Source organism: Dysidea avara, chromosome 14 (assembly GCF_963678975.1).
Source record: "Dysidea avara chromosome 14, odDysAvar1.4, whole genome shotgun sequence".
NCBI classification, from domain to species: Eukaryota; Metazoa; Porifera; class Demospongiae; order Dictyoceratida; family Dysideidae; genus Dysidea; species Dysidea avara.
The window spans coordinates 9,949,483-9,965,445 of NC_089285.1; the positions used below are offsets into that span (position 1 = coordinate 9,949,483).

The 15,963-nt window shown below is 38.2% G+C and overlaps 1 protein-coding gene across 1 annotated transcript; it reads right to left on the reverse strand.

Annotated features, from left to right (window-relative positions):
* Positions 1-7,301: 7,301 nt before the first annotated feature.
* LOC136244516 (uncharacterized) lies at positions 7,302-12,844 on the reverse strand. Its single transcript, XM_066036097.1, has 2 exons — positions 10,237-12,844; positions 7,302-10,173 (listed from the first exon to the last, which is right to left on the reverse strand). Exons 1-2 carry the CDS (start codon positions 12,254-12,256, stop codon positions 7,772-7,774), a joined length of 4,422 nt encoding a protein of 1,473 aa, XP_065892169.1. The 5' UTR covers positions 12,257-12,844; the 3' UTR covers positions 7,302-7,771.
* Between the last annotated feature and the right edge of the window lie 3,119 nt (positions 12,845-15,963).

The window sequence follows — 15,963 nt, forward strand, 5'->3', positions numbered from 1 at the left end:
GACAAGCGTAACTCGATAATGGCTAAAGCTACGGGCTTGATTTTTTCACTGTTCGACGTCACTTCGGCCCGACAGGTGCCTTTTGGCATCATATGTGGCATGATATAGGACCAAAATTTTAACTACATTAATATTTTCTGGGTAAACAAGGTAAACATGGTTACATAAATCTATATGGTTATGATTTGTACACTAACTTTTGTACACTACCTTTGTTTACCCCTGTAGAAGAACGTTTTGTACAACTGGGTAAACAATAATATGGGTGAACATAAGTAAACTTGGTAAGCACATGAATACTCATAGGTAAACATGGGTATACACAAGTAAACACAGGTAAACATGGGTAAACATGGATAAACACAGGTAAATATGGGTAAACACAGGTAAACATGGGTATACACATGGGTAAATATGGGTAAACACAGGTAAACATGGATACACACAGGTAAACATGGGTATACACGGGTAAACACAGGTAACACCATTAAACACAGGTAAACATGGGTAAAAACATGGGTAAACACAGGTATACACAGGTAAACACAGGTATACACAGGTAAACACAGGTATACACAGGTAAACATGGGTAAAACATGAGTATACACTTGGGTAAGCAAGGGTAAATAAACACAGGTATGCAACAGGTATTATAAACAAGGCTAAGGCTAACCATGAGTGAGCAGTGTATACCATAACATTTTCTACACCTTGTCCTATATCATGCCATACCTCAATCTTAGATCTATTATGAAACACTACCCTTGTTTATAATGAGATGATCATTAGTTAGTTAAGATTAGTTACTTTTTGGTAACTGTAGACTTAATATTTACCAGTAGGCCTACATTCCAAGGCTTTTTATGGTTTGGGTAGTTACAAGGAGATGTTTAGGTGTGTGTTCCATTAGGATTACAGGAAAACAGAAGCAATCTAGGTTTCATGGCTCACAATGAACTTCTTACTATATTATAGATTTAAAACTATCCACTGTGAGTTGAATAGAATGCTGCAATCACGTTTACCTGTGTTTACCCATGTTTACCTGTGTTTACTCATGTTTACCCGTGTTCACCTGTGTTTACCCGTGTTTATTCATGTTTACCCGTGTTCACCTGTGTTTACCCCGTGTTTATCCATGTTTACCTGTATTTGCCCATGTTTACCTGTGTTTACCCATGTTTATTCATGTTTACCCATGTTTACCCATGTTTACCCGTGTTTTCCAGTGTTTACCCGTGTTTATCCACGTTTACCTGTGTTTACCCATGTTTACAAGTACACGAAAAAATCTAGAATTTGCAACTAGAGTAGGGACCATAGCACATTGATAAAAAGTACTGAAACAAGTTGAAGTAGTCCATGATATTAAATCACTGTAAAACAATAAGAAGTGTTATATCCCTACTGTGCTCAACAGAAATACACAGTAGGGATATAACGCTTCTTATTGTTTTACTGTGATTTAACATCATGGAATACTTCAACTTGTTTCAGCACTTTTTATCAATGTGCTATGGTCCCTACTCTGATTGAAAATTCCAGATTTTTTCGTGTAGTTGTACAGTATAAAACATTGAATTAAATGGGTGAAATACTGGTTTTATGTGAAACCATTCTATGCACATTGAATCTGGCTTCACCACAAACCACACTCAATCCACTTCTAATCTGCTTTATATATGTCAATAACTTTCAGTATTACAGCCCCTACATAACAGCAATATTAGAAAGGTTAATTTGTACAACAAGTATAGCATAAATAAATTACAGGCACTTACTACAATGGTTGTAACTTACAAACAAAATGATGTGAGGAATTCAAATTTGTTTCGTTTTTTCATGAATAGGGTGATCAGTTAGTAAGTAAAATTATTTTATCACTTTTCTTCACTGCATACAAAAACGAAATTTGTGAAGTTTTTTTTTTAATAATACGCATAAGTAAAGTGATTTAATTTGTGGTTATATTTACTGAATTGTCACATGACACAATTATTATGTCACCACTGATAATTGCACTAGATTGCACGTGAATGGTGTAGATTAATATGGCGGCACTACTTCTGCTTACCTCTTTAGCGCTATTTATACTATGGAAAATTATTGATATGCAAAGAAGGAATGTTTAAAACAGACACAGAAGACAATGCTTGCTGCTCAAGAGGCTCAATGATCGAAAGAAACATTTTACAGAAAGAAGAAGACATAGAAGGCCAGTGAATGATCATTCTACTGTTTTGAATGCTTTTTTTGTATGTTTTTACTCCTACACGTATAGACTGGTCTAGAATAATTTAGATATTTGCAAATTACAACTGTTTAACATGTACGTAGCTATGTGTAATACATAACTGTATATTTTTAAACTGTAGGATGTACTTGTTTGTTGCACACTGTAACAAGAGAGTTATTCGTAGTGTGTGGGTTAAACCAAGGAGAACTGGATACTGGGATGCAGCCAAGAGTGGAATATTTGGAGATGAGCGGTGGATTGATAACTTGCATATGAGCAAGGCAATGTTTATTAAACTCTGCACTGAGTTACAACCATACTTGAAGAAAGATCCGTGTAGAAGTCGTGTACCAGTTACTGTCGATCGGCAAGTAGCAGTAACTATTTGGAGACTGGCAACAAATGTTGAATATCGGACCATCAGTGTTTTTTTGGAATTGGCATTTCCACTGTATGTGAAACTGTACATCGAACATGTCACACTATCTCTGAAAATTTATTGTCAAGATATATCAAGTTGCCACAAGAAGAGCAATTGAAGGAAATTATAAGAGAATTTGAAACCCTCTGGGGATTTCTTCAAACAGTTGGAGCAATCGATGGGTCACACATACCTATTTCCACTTTCTTAGACAGAATGACACACTGGCATTCACATTGTTCAAAGTCTGAGAAAAATTGGAATATCAACAATAAAAAGGGTTCCCTATGAAGAAGAGTGAGTGGTGTTGTGGTATGTCAGCTACACAACTTGTACTTAAAATTTTCCTTAGTTAATACACTGCAAGTGAAGAATTTCAGGAAAAGTTCCAATTTCGCTGAGGTTTTCTGTTAGATACTGCACTGAATGTCACACTTAATAATCAAGTAGCAGACAGTTTAAAAAACAAAGTACCAGACATAAGCATACGGTAAAGAGATCCAGATAATTCTGTCATGACCACAAAGAAGCTACTATATTTGATCAGGATGAAATCCCCAAGCTAGACAGTTGGAATCATCATTTCTAATAATCTAAATTACATTTACATCTCAGCCAAAGAATAGAATCTTAGGTCTCATCTGTTGTATTTTTAGATCATCCCATGCATGCATTAGAAATCAAAAACAAGCTCTATTCATCACTAGTTTGACCTTACTGTTCTCCTATTTGGAGGTTTTATCTAATTACTGATATCAACAACCTTGAGAGACTTCAGTGACGTGCATCAGCAACTAATCAAACTCTAACCTTTACCACTTATGTATCAATATGAGATCTCTGATGTACTATTCTTCATCACATCCTTGCAAAATCCGACTGTCACTTTGAAGATCAACAGTTTTATTATCTTTTTCTTTGGTATTGCTAAAGTTTGGAAATTGAAACACACACTATCTTCAAACAATGCCACAGGAACGCCCTTGATCTCAATCAATAAAATTAATGGACACCATCGAAAGACAGAAATGCCCAAAGATTCTACTGATCCTCCTCACTGTTAGCCATTCAGATAAACATTACATAACATCAAATTGAAGATCATACAGATGACTGATAGAGATGCAACCTTTGTTTTTCAGCTGAGATTAAAAAGGTGGAAGTTAAAATGTTAACAGAGAATATTTTATGCAATAATTATAACTATAATTGTAACTGAAGAAGCAACAACCTGTATTCTGCAAGATGCAAACTAACTGGCAAGAAATACCATGGAACTAACATGGTGACAAAAGTGATGAGGCAAGAATGGAAACGAATACTGCAACATTACATTTAGTGTACAAAAGTAACCACAATAGTTTGTAAAAGTTATAATATTATGGTTTTCTGACAATAAGGATCTTCAAAACAACAACAGTAAACAATATCTTCATCAACGTAGCTGGCCAGACATCAACTCTCAAGGTCACACAATTCAGGGACCTTTACAAGGGTTGATACCAGGACTATGTTAGTGACACATGTGACAGTGTTAGTCTATTGACTGTGGTGGGCTGGTTGTCACCCTCAAAATCACTCTGTGTGTGAATGACTGTGATGGTGAACACTAGGACCACAATCATCAGTACAGTAAAATAGATATTAGAAAATGAAGGTATCCTTAGCCAAACTGTACATACAGATACAAGGGATATTATATATATATATATATATTTACTATACCATGTTTACAAAGAAACTAATAAAATTTCTATTTACCTAATAACCTTACTATACGGTGATAAGTATTGATGAAATTTTGTGGAGTTGTTGGAAAATGAATCACAATAAAACCACAACAATGGAATTAAAATATTGGGTCCAAAGTGTGCACAGATTACAGTAGCTAGCAGCTTCCATCAAGATGTACATAAGATGTCTACACAATGATATAAAAGAAGATACATTTTGCTAAAAAATATAATTCAAAAGCATGCTTTATGGCTTACCACTATATGCATGTACAAAACACACAATTGTTACACTTTCTTAACAACAGTCAACTGAGCAGTGTTCCTAAAAGTACTTTAATTTAAAAAAAAGATATTTGTGGAAATCGAACCTGAGCTAGTTTACATTACAACGGCTTTTGACTACAAATAGCCTGTTTTTGGCATTTGTGACAAAATGAGCAGAGTGTTATAAGCCAAAGCTATCATTCAATTTTCAGTGGCACCAAACTTTTGGTATTTAAACTCTTAATTGTAGATATTACAACAGGCTTCGCTGATACAGAGGCATCCAAAACACAAAAGTTCATTTAACGCTTGATGAAGTGAGTGGAACTAACCCGTCTTGGATTTGCAGGCATCGTAACAGAGTGGAAAATTATAAGGCTTATGCAGATACCCAAGTAAAATCTACTTTGATAAGTAACATACATGGTTTGGGATTGACCGCTATACAACAGTTGAAAGTTTTATATGAGCGAAGGCATTTTAAATGCAGGAGGTTTGTGTATTATGCAAACAGGGGAGATAGCGTTATCAGTGCAGAGGAACATGATACTTGGTTGTGTAAACATAACCTGAGAGTACTAGAAGAAGCCCCATTAATTGACAATGCCAAGGACAGTGCCAATCACCATGCTGAGGAAATCCTATTACCGGAAGTTAGCTGAAATGCTGAATATGTGAAATTACTAAGATGGAACATTCCTTATATAGGTAAACTCTTTATTAAAGTCCTTACGAGATTTTTGAATAGTTCTGTTGAAGAGGAATTAGTTAAAGTAATGAAACAATAACAGAAGGCAGTACTTTTACTTACATTGTGCTTCACCCTGCAGAAACAACTGGTACTACTAATCCTAAAATTATTCATGCTCTTCTTAAAATGATGGATAATGATGGCGAACCTACAATGCCCAACCTTGAAATTGCTCTATGTCCTCCTGCCAATACATCATGGATTGGTGGCTTGGAAAATTATTTGACGCTACTGGAGAATACTTTTATTCACGCAAACATGGAGCAGGCATAGCTGTTCTGAAAGGTGCTCTTACTGGCCGGGCAGAACTATAACATTTGCCACTACCCTTAACTGCTCCAGTTGGGTTTCAACACAATAATGTCCCAATTTCAGCAATTTTATGGGGTTGCATGGATACAAAGCTGAATTGTCCAGTCTACCGCATATTCTTTGCATCTAGGAGAATAGTGAAGTGAAGGGTTTCAGTTTTGCAAAGTTGTCAGTACAGGGTGGCTGTTTTGCTGAAGAGTATGGTGAAATTAAAATCAGCCATTTTTGCTTCTACTACATAACAAAACCACAACCAGATAAGATTCAAGACCTCAACCAATAATAACTCACATATTCTTTGCATCTAGGAGAATAGTGAAGTGAAGGGTCTCAATTTTGCAAAGTTGTCAGTACAGGGTGGCTGTTTTGCTGAAGAGTATGGTGAAATTAAAATCAGCCATTTTTGCTTCTACTACATAACAAAACTACAGATTCAAGACCTCAACCAATAATAACTCAGTTATACCATTGAAGTATACCGCAAGCCAAAAGACAATCACTGGGAAGTACATCTTGTCATACTAGATCGCTGCCAACATGCATTCAGGAAGATGTGGCCCTTTTTACCCATTCCACAGCGCTTGTTTAACTTGGGATTGCTCCATCATCTGAGCTCCAACGTGTCTTTGGCCCCTCAAGTGTTGTGTCATCCCATCAACAACATCATCTGAAGAGAATCGTTTATTACCGTGACCAATTTTTCATAACCTTCAGAAGACAGTCTTACTGGGAACAATTTCAATTATGAAACAAGTTAATTTTTCTGGTGTAACTTAGGTTATATACTTGTTACACATGTGTTGTCTGTACATTAATCCTGTACATGTGAATTTCTTCGATTAAACAAGTAGTAGATCTTGATCTTATTGAATTTTTTGGAGAAGATAACCAAGTACTAGCAGCTGGCAGCAGAGATGCCAAGAACTTACTGTTGGCCAGTTGTGGTCGTTCTGATGGTTTTTGGGGCCTCTGGAGTAGTATCAAAACATCAGATGAGACATCTGGAGAGGATTCCAGCATTCAGTGAAGTTGGCTGCCTAGGTCTTCGACTGGAGAACTACTCCTTGGATCATCCACACTTGATTGCATAGTTGAGCTGGTGTTTAGTAGCCCTTCAACAATCTATATTAATAATGTTTTAATACATAATAGCTATTATTAGCTATGTTGTGTTTTTTTCAACATACTGCTTTTTGCTTTCTTTGTTCTGAAGCTGGTCTACAAGATTGTGTTGACACTTGGCAGCTGCTGCTGCTACCACTGTGAATAGGCTTGGGAAAAATTTATTTTTATTATTAACACTTTACAGTGACCAGCACTGAAGGTCTACAACAAATAGTTGGAATGGCGTCTGGCTTGAGGCACGGCTTCTTGGCTGTAATACCCATTTCTTTGTGATAAAGTCGCCTCTCTGTGTTAAAGCATTCAGGTTCGAAATGCTTCAAGCAAATTAAGGGAGAAGTTGTTGGTCCTTTCCAATCTTTACGCTGCTGATGCACAGCCCTTACCCACTTCGAGCTAACAGCTGCATTGCTAGGAAATCCGTGTAAGTTGTAACCCATACCTCTTTCAGTGTAGTCCAGTCGGTGGTCTCATAGACTCAATACATTAACCTAGTAATCTCAAGTACTATGAAGTTTTTTTACAGATTTGTGTTCCCAGGTGGTTCTAGAACAAATTCAGCTTGGTTGCCCAAGTGGCAACTTTGGGCAACTCTGGAAAATTGTGAAAATTTAAAATGGCCGATATGACTATGACCGGCTCCAACAGAAAAACTTTTTTTGTGTAATATGTCTAATATAGGGTTATTGGGGGTGCAGAATTCATTTCTGGTGTTAACTTTTGAATCTGAGGTGTAGAACATAGTGAAAATTTAAAATGGCCACCGCAGAAACAATTCACTACAAAAATTAATGCACGATGCTTTTAGCATACGGTTAGCTATGGTTTTTGTAGATATTTTCTCATGTCATTTTTTCCACCATAGCATTATATACAAAAATTTAGAATGATTGGTTGAGATTACTATACTATAAAACAAAGCTAAGTAGCTAGAGCATGTCTAATTCAAAATCCTCTTCAGCAATTATGCAGTTTTCATCATGAACATCACCAGACTCTCCTTCCTCTTCATCTTCGATCGCAGTGTCACTTTCAAAATAGTCATCATCTGCCTCATTTTCATCTTCTTCACTGCTTGTTCCAGGTCTCACAGAGTGTGGATTACAGCAGTCTTCTCCACCAGAGCAATTGCAATAGGAAGTGCATGGTACATGCTTTTTGTGACAGCTGCAAGCTTCAGAACTGCATCGCTTGCCTTGTGCCTTGCAGCTACACTTTATTAAGTCAATTAGTTCAGGTGGAGCTGGAGCACCTGGAGCAATTGCAGGAATCGGAATATCATTTTGGATAATCCATCCAAAGTGGGTAATGTCTGATGACTGGTCAGGTGGTGCCTGCTGGTCTGCTGCTTTCCATAGCATTACCTGTAGATGTGCCCGCAAAACATGCAGCAAGAGGTTGGCAGATGTTGGAGGTAAAGCCATGATTTTTGTGGCTTTCTTCTTCTTAGTAAATAGTTTGAAACGAGCATTTTCCATTGAGGTCCCGCTAGGCTGACGATAAAGAGCACAGAAAAATTGTTGAGCCGCTTCCATCAAATCAGTGTGGGTGGCGTCTACCTCACCAAGTTCATGGGCTAAACCTGGGAAGTTTCCAGTAAGCAGGGTGTTAAGTGCACTGATTTTACCCTTGCCATATGGGTACGATACTGTGTCACATCCACTTAGGGCATGCATACCAAGGAGCTGAAAGCATTTTTCGCCCAAGTCAGCACAAGTAGCATTAATGTCCAGCACTGTCCCATCCCATCTTTCCATCTGTACCTTACATTGCAGTCCAGCTCGATGCACCCAATAGACCAATAAAACAAAGACATCAGTGTCATCACTAAGAACACGAATCACACTCTTGCCATGGCTAGCAGCCTGTATGACATACGAAACCATTGTGACATCAGCTTCATCATGACTAAAGGCACCATCATCCCTAGTTTCCATTGTCACATTGTTATCCATGCTGAAGGTGCACAACACACTTGCCAACCGTCGCTTGTTGTTCTTGCTTTTGAGAATTGCATCTCTTTTGGGAAGGGGACTAGTGATGGAGAGCTCGTAGTCAACTACCACCTCCCCAGCACGCCGCATTCTCTCATGATCTTTGGCAGAAGTGTCATTGTATTTGTCAAATACAATGATTTTCTCAGTAGCATCTGGATAACGACTAATCTTACTTTGAATGCAAGCAATCAAATTAGACAGATTACCACCATGTGGCCACACAGTGTGATAAAATAGCTGCGAAACATCCACTACAACAGTTTCAGGAGTTACTGGTAAGACATCAAGCACTCCAAGACGTTTAACTAGAGCAGACTTGTTGGCTTTGCGGAGACAACTGTGTTCATCTAGAAGTGATGAAGGAACTGAACATAGCTCATATGTAAAAAGGTGCTCAAGCTTTATCTGTCGCTGCTGGCCAATCATCAATAGCCGAAGAAACATGCTTTCCAAGTCAATAACTGGCCTCACCTTGCTGCCTTTTGCTTGTTTCTTAATAATCGACATTGTCTTTATAGGACTAGAAATAGGATTGTGGAAGCCTTCTGGGAGAGTGGCGATGTATGCCTGCTCCATTTTCTCTCCGATGAAAAAAGAGTCCATCACATTCACATCAGTAGGTGCTACTTGGCCTGTTATAGGATTGTACAAATGAATTTTGCTGTCTTCTAGAGGATGAGGGTACTTCTCTACTTCTGCTGCAATCATACTTCGATCTTCTGCATCCAAAAGACGTCGATGTTTCTGCTCCTCCTTGTGCTGCTTCTGCTTAAATTCTTGTGTATGAGAGGAGTACATAGTGTCCACAGCCTGTGATACATGAACAGTAATGGGGAAGGCATCGATCCACTCTGAAATTAACTCTGGAGACAGAGTCATGCCTCTGAGAGAACCTTTTCCCATCTTGATGGCCGTCTGTTCTCCAAATTGATCAGCAGAGACAGCATTCCAGTAACCTGCATGATGTCGACAAACAAGATCCACCTTGCCCTCAGTATCTAAAGCACGCATTTCGAGAAGGTACTGAGTGAGATAGCGAGCATATTGGACATGGCCAGCAAGAAAGAAATATTTCATCATGCGTTCCAGTGTCACTTGTTTCAAGTGCACATTGCCCTCTCTCTCTGCTCTCTCAAATTGGTGGACAAGAAGTGTCGGAAGAAGAAAGTTGTAGACCCAGTGACGTCCTGTTGGATGGAGGCAAGCAGTCTCCAAATACTTCTCAATCTGTTCTAGTGTCTTTGGTCCAGTTGACAGGAATCGTTTCAGTAGTGCGGCTGACACTCCACGGAAAGCTCGCATGGCTTTCACCCAAGACTTTCCATTGAAGATACCTGCCAAAAAAGTCACCAGTAATAGTACTAATATCAATTTACATCAACACCTTTTAAACTTACCAGTTAGCCCTCCATATGCTGCAGCAACGTACACTTCAACACCTGAACTCTTCATGAGCTTTCCAATACAGCCAATGAAGGACTGCATGATATGCATACCACCAGGATGGACTATCACATTGTGGAACAAGCTTGGTTGATTCCAGCATACCTGTTTTGTAACTGCAAAAAGCTGCATGTCCATGGTAAGGTGAATGTGTTTCATCCCCATATCAGTAAGAGATTTTTGCATGTAAGTCAGAGTTGTGAGGATGGTATCTGGGTGAGACGGTGGGGCATCAATGAGAGGGCCAAACATGTAGGTGGTAGCTGGTTTGAGGTCACCCTGGGTCCTAGAAAGCTGATTATTAAAGCCATTCCACTCTATTGCTTCACTTCCATTGCTCAGACTGTTCAGCCAAAGAACATCAGCTTCTTGAGCTGCCACCAAGCTCGTATGCCGAGCACGTACATCAGCATATGGAATTCCAATTTGCATCTTGTGTGTGAGCATTGCTGGAGGCTTCACCTGCTTTGGACCAGCATAATGGATTAGTGGTATAGCCCTGTTTTTGCCTACAGATTTGGCCTGCTGCATTGTGAGTCGAGGAAACTCAAGAGCACTGATGCCTGGTTTTATGCTGCCATTGTGAGGATGCATTTGAAACTCTGTAGCCATGGCATGAGTTTCACGACGACCATTTGGGGTTGACACTAGCAAATCGAAGTTATCGTACCATCCAAATATACTACCAACTGTTTCAGTGAGACCCATCATTTGATGTAATGTAGTAGCATTCTCCTCTACGTACTTAGCTGCTGACTTGCGAAACCGTAAAACCTCATCATATGGAACTATGTAGCCATGATCATGCAATATGTCAATTAAATCTCTGCTGCCAAACTTATGATGAAGCTGAATTGCTAAGCCTAAAGCTGTTTGGTTGCGTGCACTAGTAATACAATGCTGTATGGATTGTGATAAACTCAAGGACTTCTTAGTGACATCACCGTTTGAGACCAGTTTTGAAATAATCCGTAGCAAGGTGACACTGGTGTGCTGCTTTGCTTTGTCATGGGTAAAATCACCGACATCATAGCTTTTGCTGCTACTTACAATGCTATGCGACTCAGATTTAATTTTTCTCACTAAATCATCTTCCTTCTCCTCATCAACAGAATTAACATAAGTAAGTTTAAACATCTTACTTACATATTCCCGGAATCCAACAATCGATGCACAACCCTCAATGTTAAGTACAACCACATCACTGCCTAAAGAAGTTACTAACTTAGTAAACAACTGTTTTCTTTCTAGCTGACCACCATAACTAAGATATTTGTCATACAGCTCAACTGATGACCAAGTACAGTGTTTTTGATTGGCGTACATCTCATTAGCAAGCAACTTCATGGCTTCATCATCATACAAAATAACATCAATAGAATTATTCAAAGGTTTTCTGAACTCATTGTAGCATCGAAGGTGATACTGAGCTTCAACAGCAGCTAAATCATATGCACCATGACAGCGTATAGCAACTTCCCGACCCCACTCATCATTTCGGTCACCACAATACTGAAGTACGGCATCTTTGAAAGGTGCAGCATCCTTGATACCCCTTCTTTCACACTGAACTACTTTCTCCCACCTATCAGGATGCTTAGGGTTTATAGGTTCACACACTTTAGCACAAAATAAACAGTGATTTTTGAACTGAAAATCACCTACTTGTGATCTTCTAACCCTAGCTGTTGGAGCCTCTGTGATGTCAGCTTCCGAAGCCTTCCTCTTCCTTGACACAAGTTTCTTTATATGATCCTTTGATGTATACGAACAATAACAGTTCTTATGGAGTTCAACTGATGCTTGTTCTCCATGAGAATTTAGAATGCTCTGCAATTTGTTATGAAGCTCCTGGTCACCACGCTCCACTGCACACTCTATCAGCTTCTTCACTGCTTTTTGTTTGAAAGTGCTAAATTGCCCAGACTTACTACAGATTGGAAGAAAGCACTTTTGATCACCCAATGTAGCCATCGGAAGCAAAAGAAATGTGAAAATTGTTGCAGAAATATGTATTGCAGGATGTCAAACACCTAAAAAACAATTTTTTTAAAGTTGAAAGTAAAGTTTACAAAAATGAAACAGAAAAACGTACTGCATTAATTAGAAAACCAGCCAAATGCATCAAATCTACACTTACTCTACTCCTGATCCAATATCAAACCTTGTAGATTATCATACAACCAAAACTTAAGTCTGAAAACGAGTGGTAGCTACTCTTCTGCTCCCTTTTAAAAATTAATATAGAACGTCCGTTACCATGGCAACCAATTACGTAATTTGTTTTTTGACCTCAAATTAGTATCATCTTGTGCAGAAAAATGTGCTGAATTCAATGGTGCCAAAATTACTTTGATTGTATAAAATCCCGAAGAGTTATGAACACTAGCTCATATGTAAATTTATGACTTCCTGCATATAAATTTTCGCCAATTTTCTAGAGTTGCCCAAAGTTGCCACTTGGGCAACCAAGCTGAATCTGTTCTAGAACCACCTTGGAACATAAATCAGAAAAAAAACTTCATAGTTCTTGAGATTACTAGGTTCACAAAATTTCGACTAGACTAGTGTGGCAACCAGCAACTACACAACGTCTTCACTTCTAATATCACCAGGCGTTAAAGTGAATTTAAACCAGATTTTGATAGTTATAGCTATGCCGTTTTATGAATTATGCTTACCGGAACACTTCTAGTGACATTTTATGATATCACAAAATTCCCAACTTTGTGGGTTAATATCTCGTAATATCAGCATAATTGAAATATTAAAATGGTGTTTTTATGCATTGCTTGATACAAACAATACATTCACACAATAAAATCAATTTTCCATTTCAGTTGACCTATAATATATGATGGAACTTAGGCTATTGTAGCTTGTTGCTTCATTTCAATATTGTCTGTACATGATACATGTAAACTTTTATTAAATCTGCAGTAGTAGTATTGCATCATGCTTTTGTATAATTTAAATGAACTGCTGAGTATTACTCAAGTGTGCTGAGGTGCTGAGAAACTTTCACTGTAAAGCTGTAAAGGGTGATATAGTATGACCACCAGTCCAAGAAGAAGCTGACTTAAATGACAACGGGATTAGGTGGAAAGCCATACTATTGCTTCAGTCTTCATTGTGACGGGTAATTTTTAACAAAACAAGTAAACTGTGCCAGGATGACTTCTCCCCTTGAGAACGAGGAAGGAGGGATTATGACTCTACCCATTAGGAACTTGTGGTATGTGGAGACAAGCTCCACAGGCAAGTATTATTCGTGGGAAAGTGTGACAACCAGAGTAATAAGACATCAATTCTACCAAACTGTAACGTAATTTTATGTCGTTACAACTATAGGAAAATGTCAACAAGCTATATACAGTCTTATTATCAAAGCAATCTGTGCTTTAACACCAAAGCCTGCAATATTATTGGAAGAGGCAGGGATTAATAAGGGCAATGGGAAGAATCCTCATGGGTACATTGATAGGGACTAATACCACTAGTGGTCAAAATGACAACACTATTACAGAATACAAAGAAAGGGTCGAGATTTGTGACATATTTTCTTTAAATTTGTTGCATGTTTTGTTTTGTATTTGTGTCCATGTATTTGTTTAGTATCCATGTGTTAAGCTTTGTACTGTTAGCTAGCTACGTATGTGTGTTGGTCTGAATTGTATGCTGCTCTGGCAAGGAAGAACAAAAGTTGCCAATTGTCAGAAGATAATTTAGAAATCAAATCAAATTATGAAGACTCCTCTTGGAGACACTTAAGCTTGACAACCATATACCAGTGTTGCTACATACTCCCATCATATGACAACATACCGATTCTCCTCCAGACATAATTTCAAAACACGACAACAGGGAAGGTGACCGTCTCCGTAGGACAGTTGGGCTTCAGCCGCAAAAGAAAAAGAGGCCACCCAGTGTGGTTCGCGGCAGTTAAAGCGATACTAGCGTTACAAATGATACATGTGATCTTGTGAATATAGTGACAGCAGTGACACTGGTGACAGCTTCACGTGACACTGGTGACAGCAGTGACACTAGTACAATAAAATTATTTATAGAACCTTGCATGAGCAAGATTAAAGGAAAAAGTGTACATTAAATTTCATAATGTACACTTAATTCTGGCAAACAGTGCTTTATTGACCACAAAGAGTGCTTTATTGCACTGCAAAGAGTGCCTTATTGTAGTACTATTATATTATTAACTTATGCAATATTTACAACTATAATTGTAACTCAAGAAGCAACAATCTGCATTTTGCAGGATGCAAGCCAACTGGCAAAAAACACCATGGAACTAACATACTAATGCAGGATGAAACGAGTGACGAGGCAAGAATGAAAACGAATACTGCACTATTTCAATGAGTGCATAAAGAAGTAACTTTGTAAAGTTTAGAAATGTTAACAACAGTAAACAATACCTCCATAAACATAGCTAGCCAGACATCAACTCTTAAGGTCACACACTTCAGTGACCTTTACAAGAATTGATACCCAGGACTAAGTTAGTTACACATAGTCCTGGGTAGAAGGAATCTCCTAGTTCTTGACATTGGTCTATTCCCACCAACAACATTTATGCTGTTACATTGTGGCTAAACATCATTAACAGTACCTGTAAAAGTTTGAACGTTATGATCAATTGAACTGTGTTTTGTGTCGTAATTTTCAGTTACTGCGAGAAATATATGACATGAGCTTCTAATGCAGATGGCAGCAACAATGGTGGAAAATAGTGACCACATTAGTCTTGAAAAGCATGGAGAAATTTTTTAGCAATCTTGGTTATTGCATTTGTCTATTGTCACATTTAATTTTTTGCTCTTTGCAATAACTTCATTGCAATCTGGCATCAGTAAGGAATTTTCACACTGTAGCCAAACATCACCTGCACACAACTGTAAATTAATTATCTTCTTTGGGAATAGTTTCCATTAATGTTTCTGTAAGTCAGATTTTTTAATAATGCAGATGGCAGCAGCGGTAGAGGCCCTTACAACATATTTACTCCAGCCCAGAAGTATGAAATCGGAAAAAGAGCTGTAGAAGCAATACGCTATTACACTGGGCATTATCCAGAGCTTTCAAAGCAGCTTAAGGAGACATCAGTCAGATGATTTAGTTTGCTTCTGTTGGTTTAGCTGTTGAATTTCTAGGTAGAGCTCAAAATGATAACACTGGGTCCTAAACGGCAACATTCAACTTGTCTGTACGAGTCCAAATATTCTACTCTGTGATCAGAAACACCATCAGGTGTTGCTGACTTCCAGTCTATAAAAAACAGCTGATTGTTGTAGCTGTTGATGAAGAACACTAGGTTAGAGGAGTATCAAAAAAGGTTTCTGTGGTATGCCAAAAGGCACCAATCAGGCTGAAGTAACACCTAACAGTAAAAAATCAGGCCTGCAGCCTTAGTGGTTGTCAAGTTATGCCAGCTTGTCTGAAGGCAATAGGCATGCATGCAGGTAGTTATATTTAGTTAGTCACGTAACCAGCAGAAATATTCTTCCTAAATGAAAATTTTAAAGTTCTTATCGAAAGCATTCTTTGCTGCTCTGCAGACACTTTTGGGCTTGCTTATACTTCCAAGATGCCATGAAGATATTGCAAGTAGGGTGATGTTTCTGTCCAATCCTTCATGATCCCTAATATACAGTATTAGGCAA

What these genes read in the sequence shown, in the direction of transcription:
- LOC136244516 (XM_066036097.1), bottom strand. Translation starts at nt 12,256, where the DNA reads ATGGCTACATTGGGTGATCAAAAGTGCTTTCTTCCAATCTGTAGTAAG. An exon ending in AGCATATGGAGGGCTAACTG is followed by an intron (nt 10,174 to 10,236) that starts GTAAGTTTAAAA and finishes CTTTTTTGGCAG; the next exon opens with GTATCTTCAATGGAAAGTCT.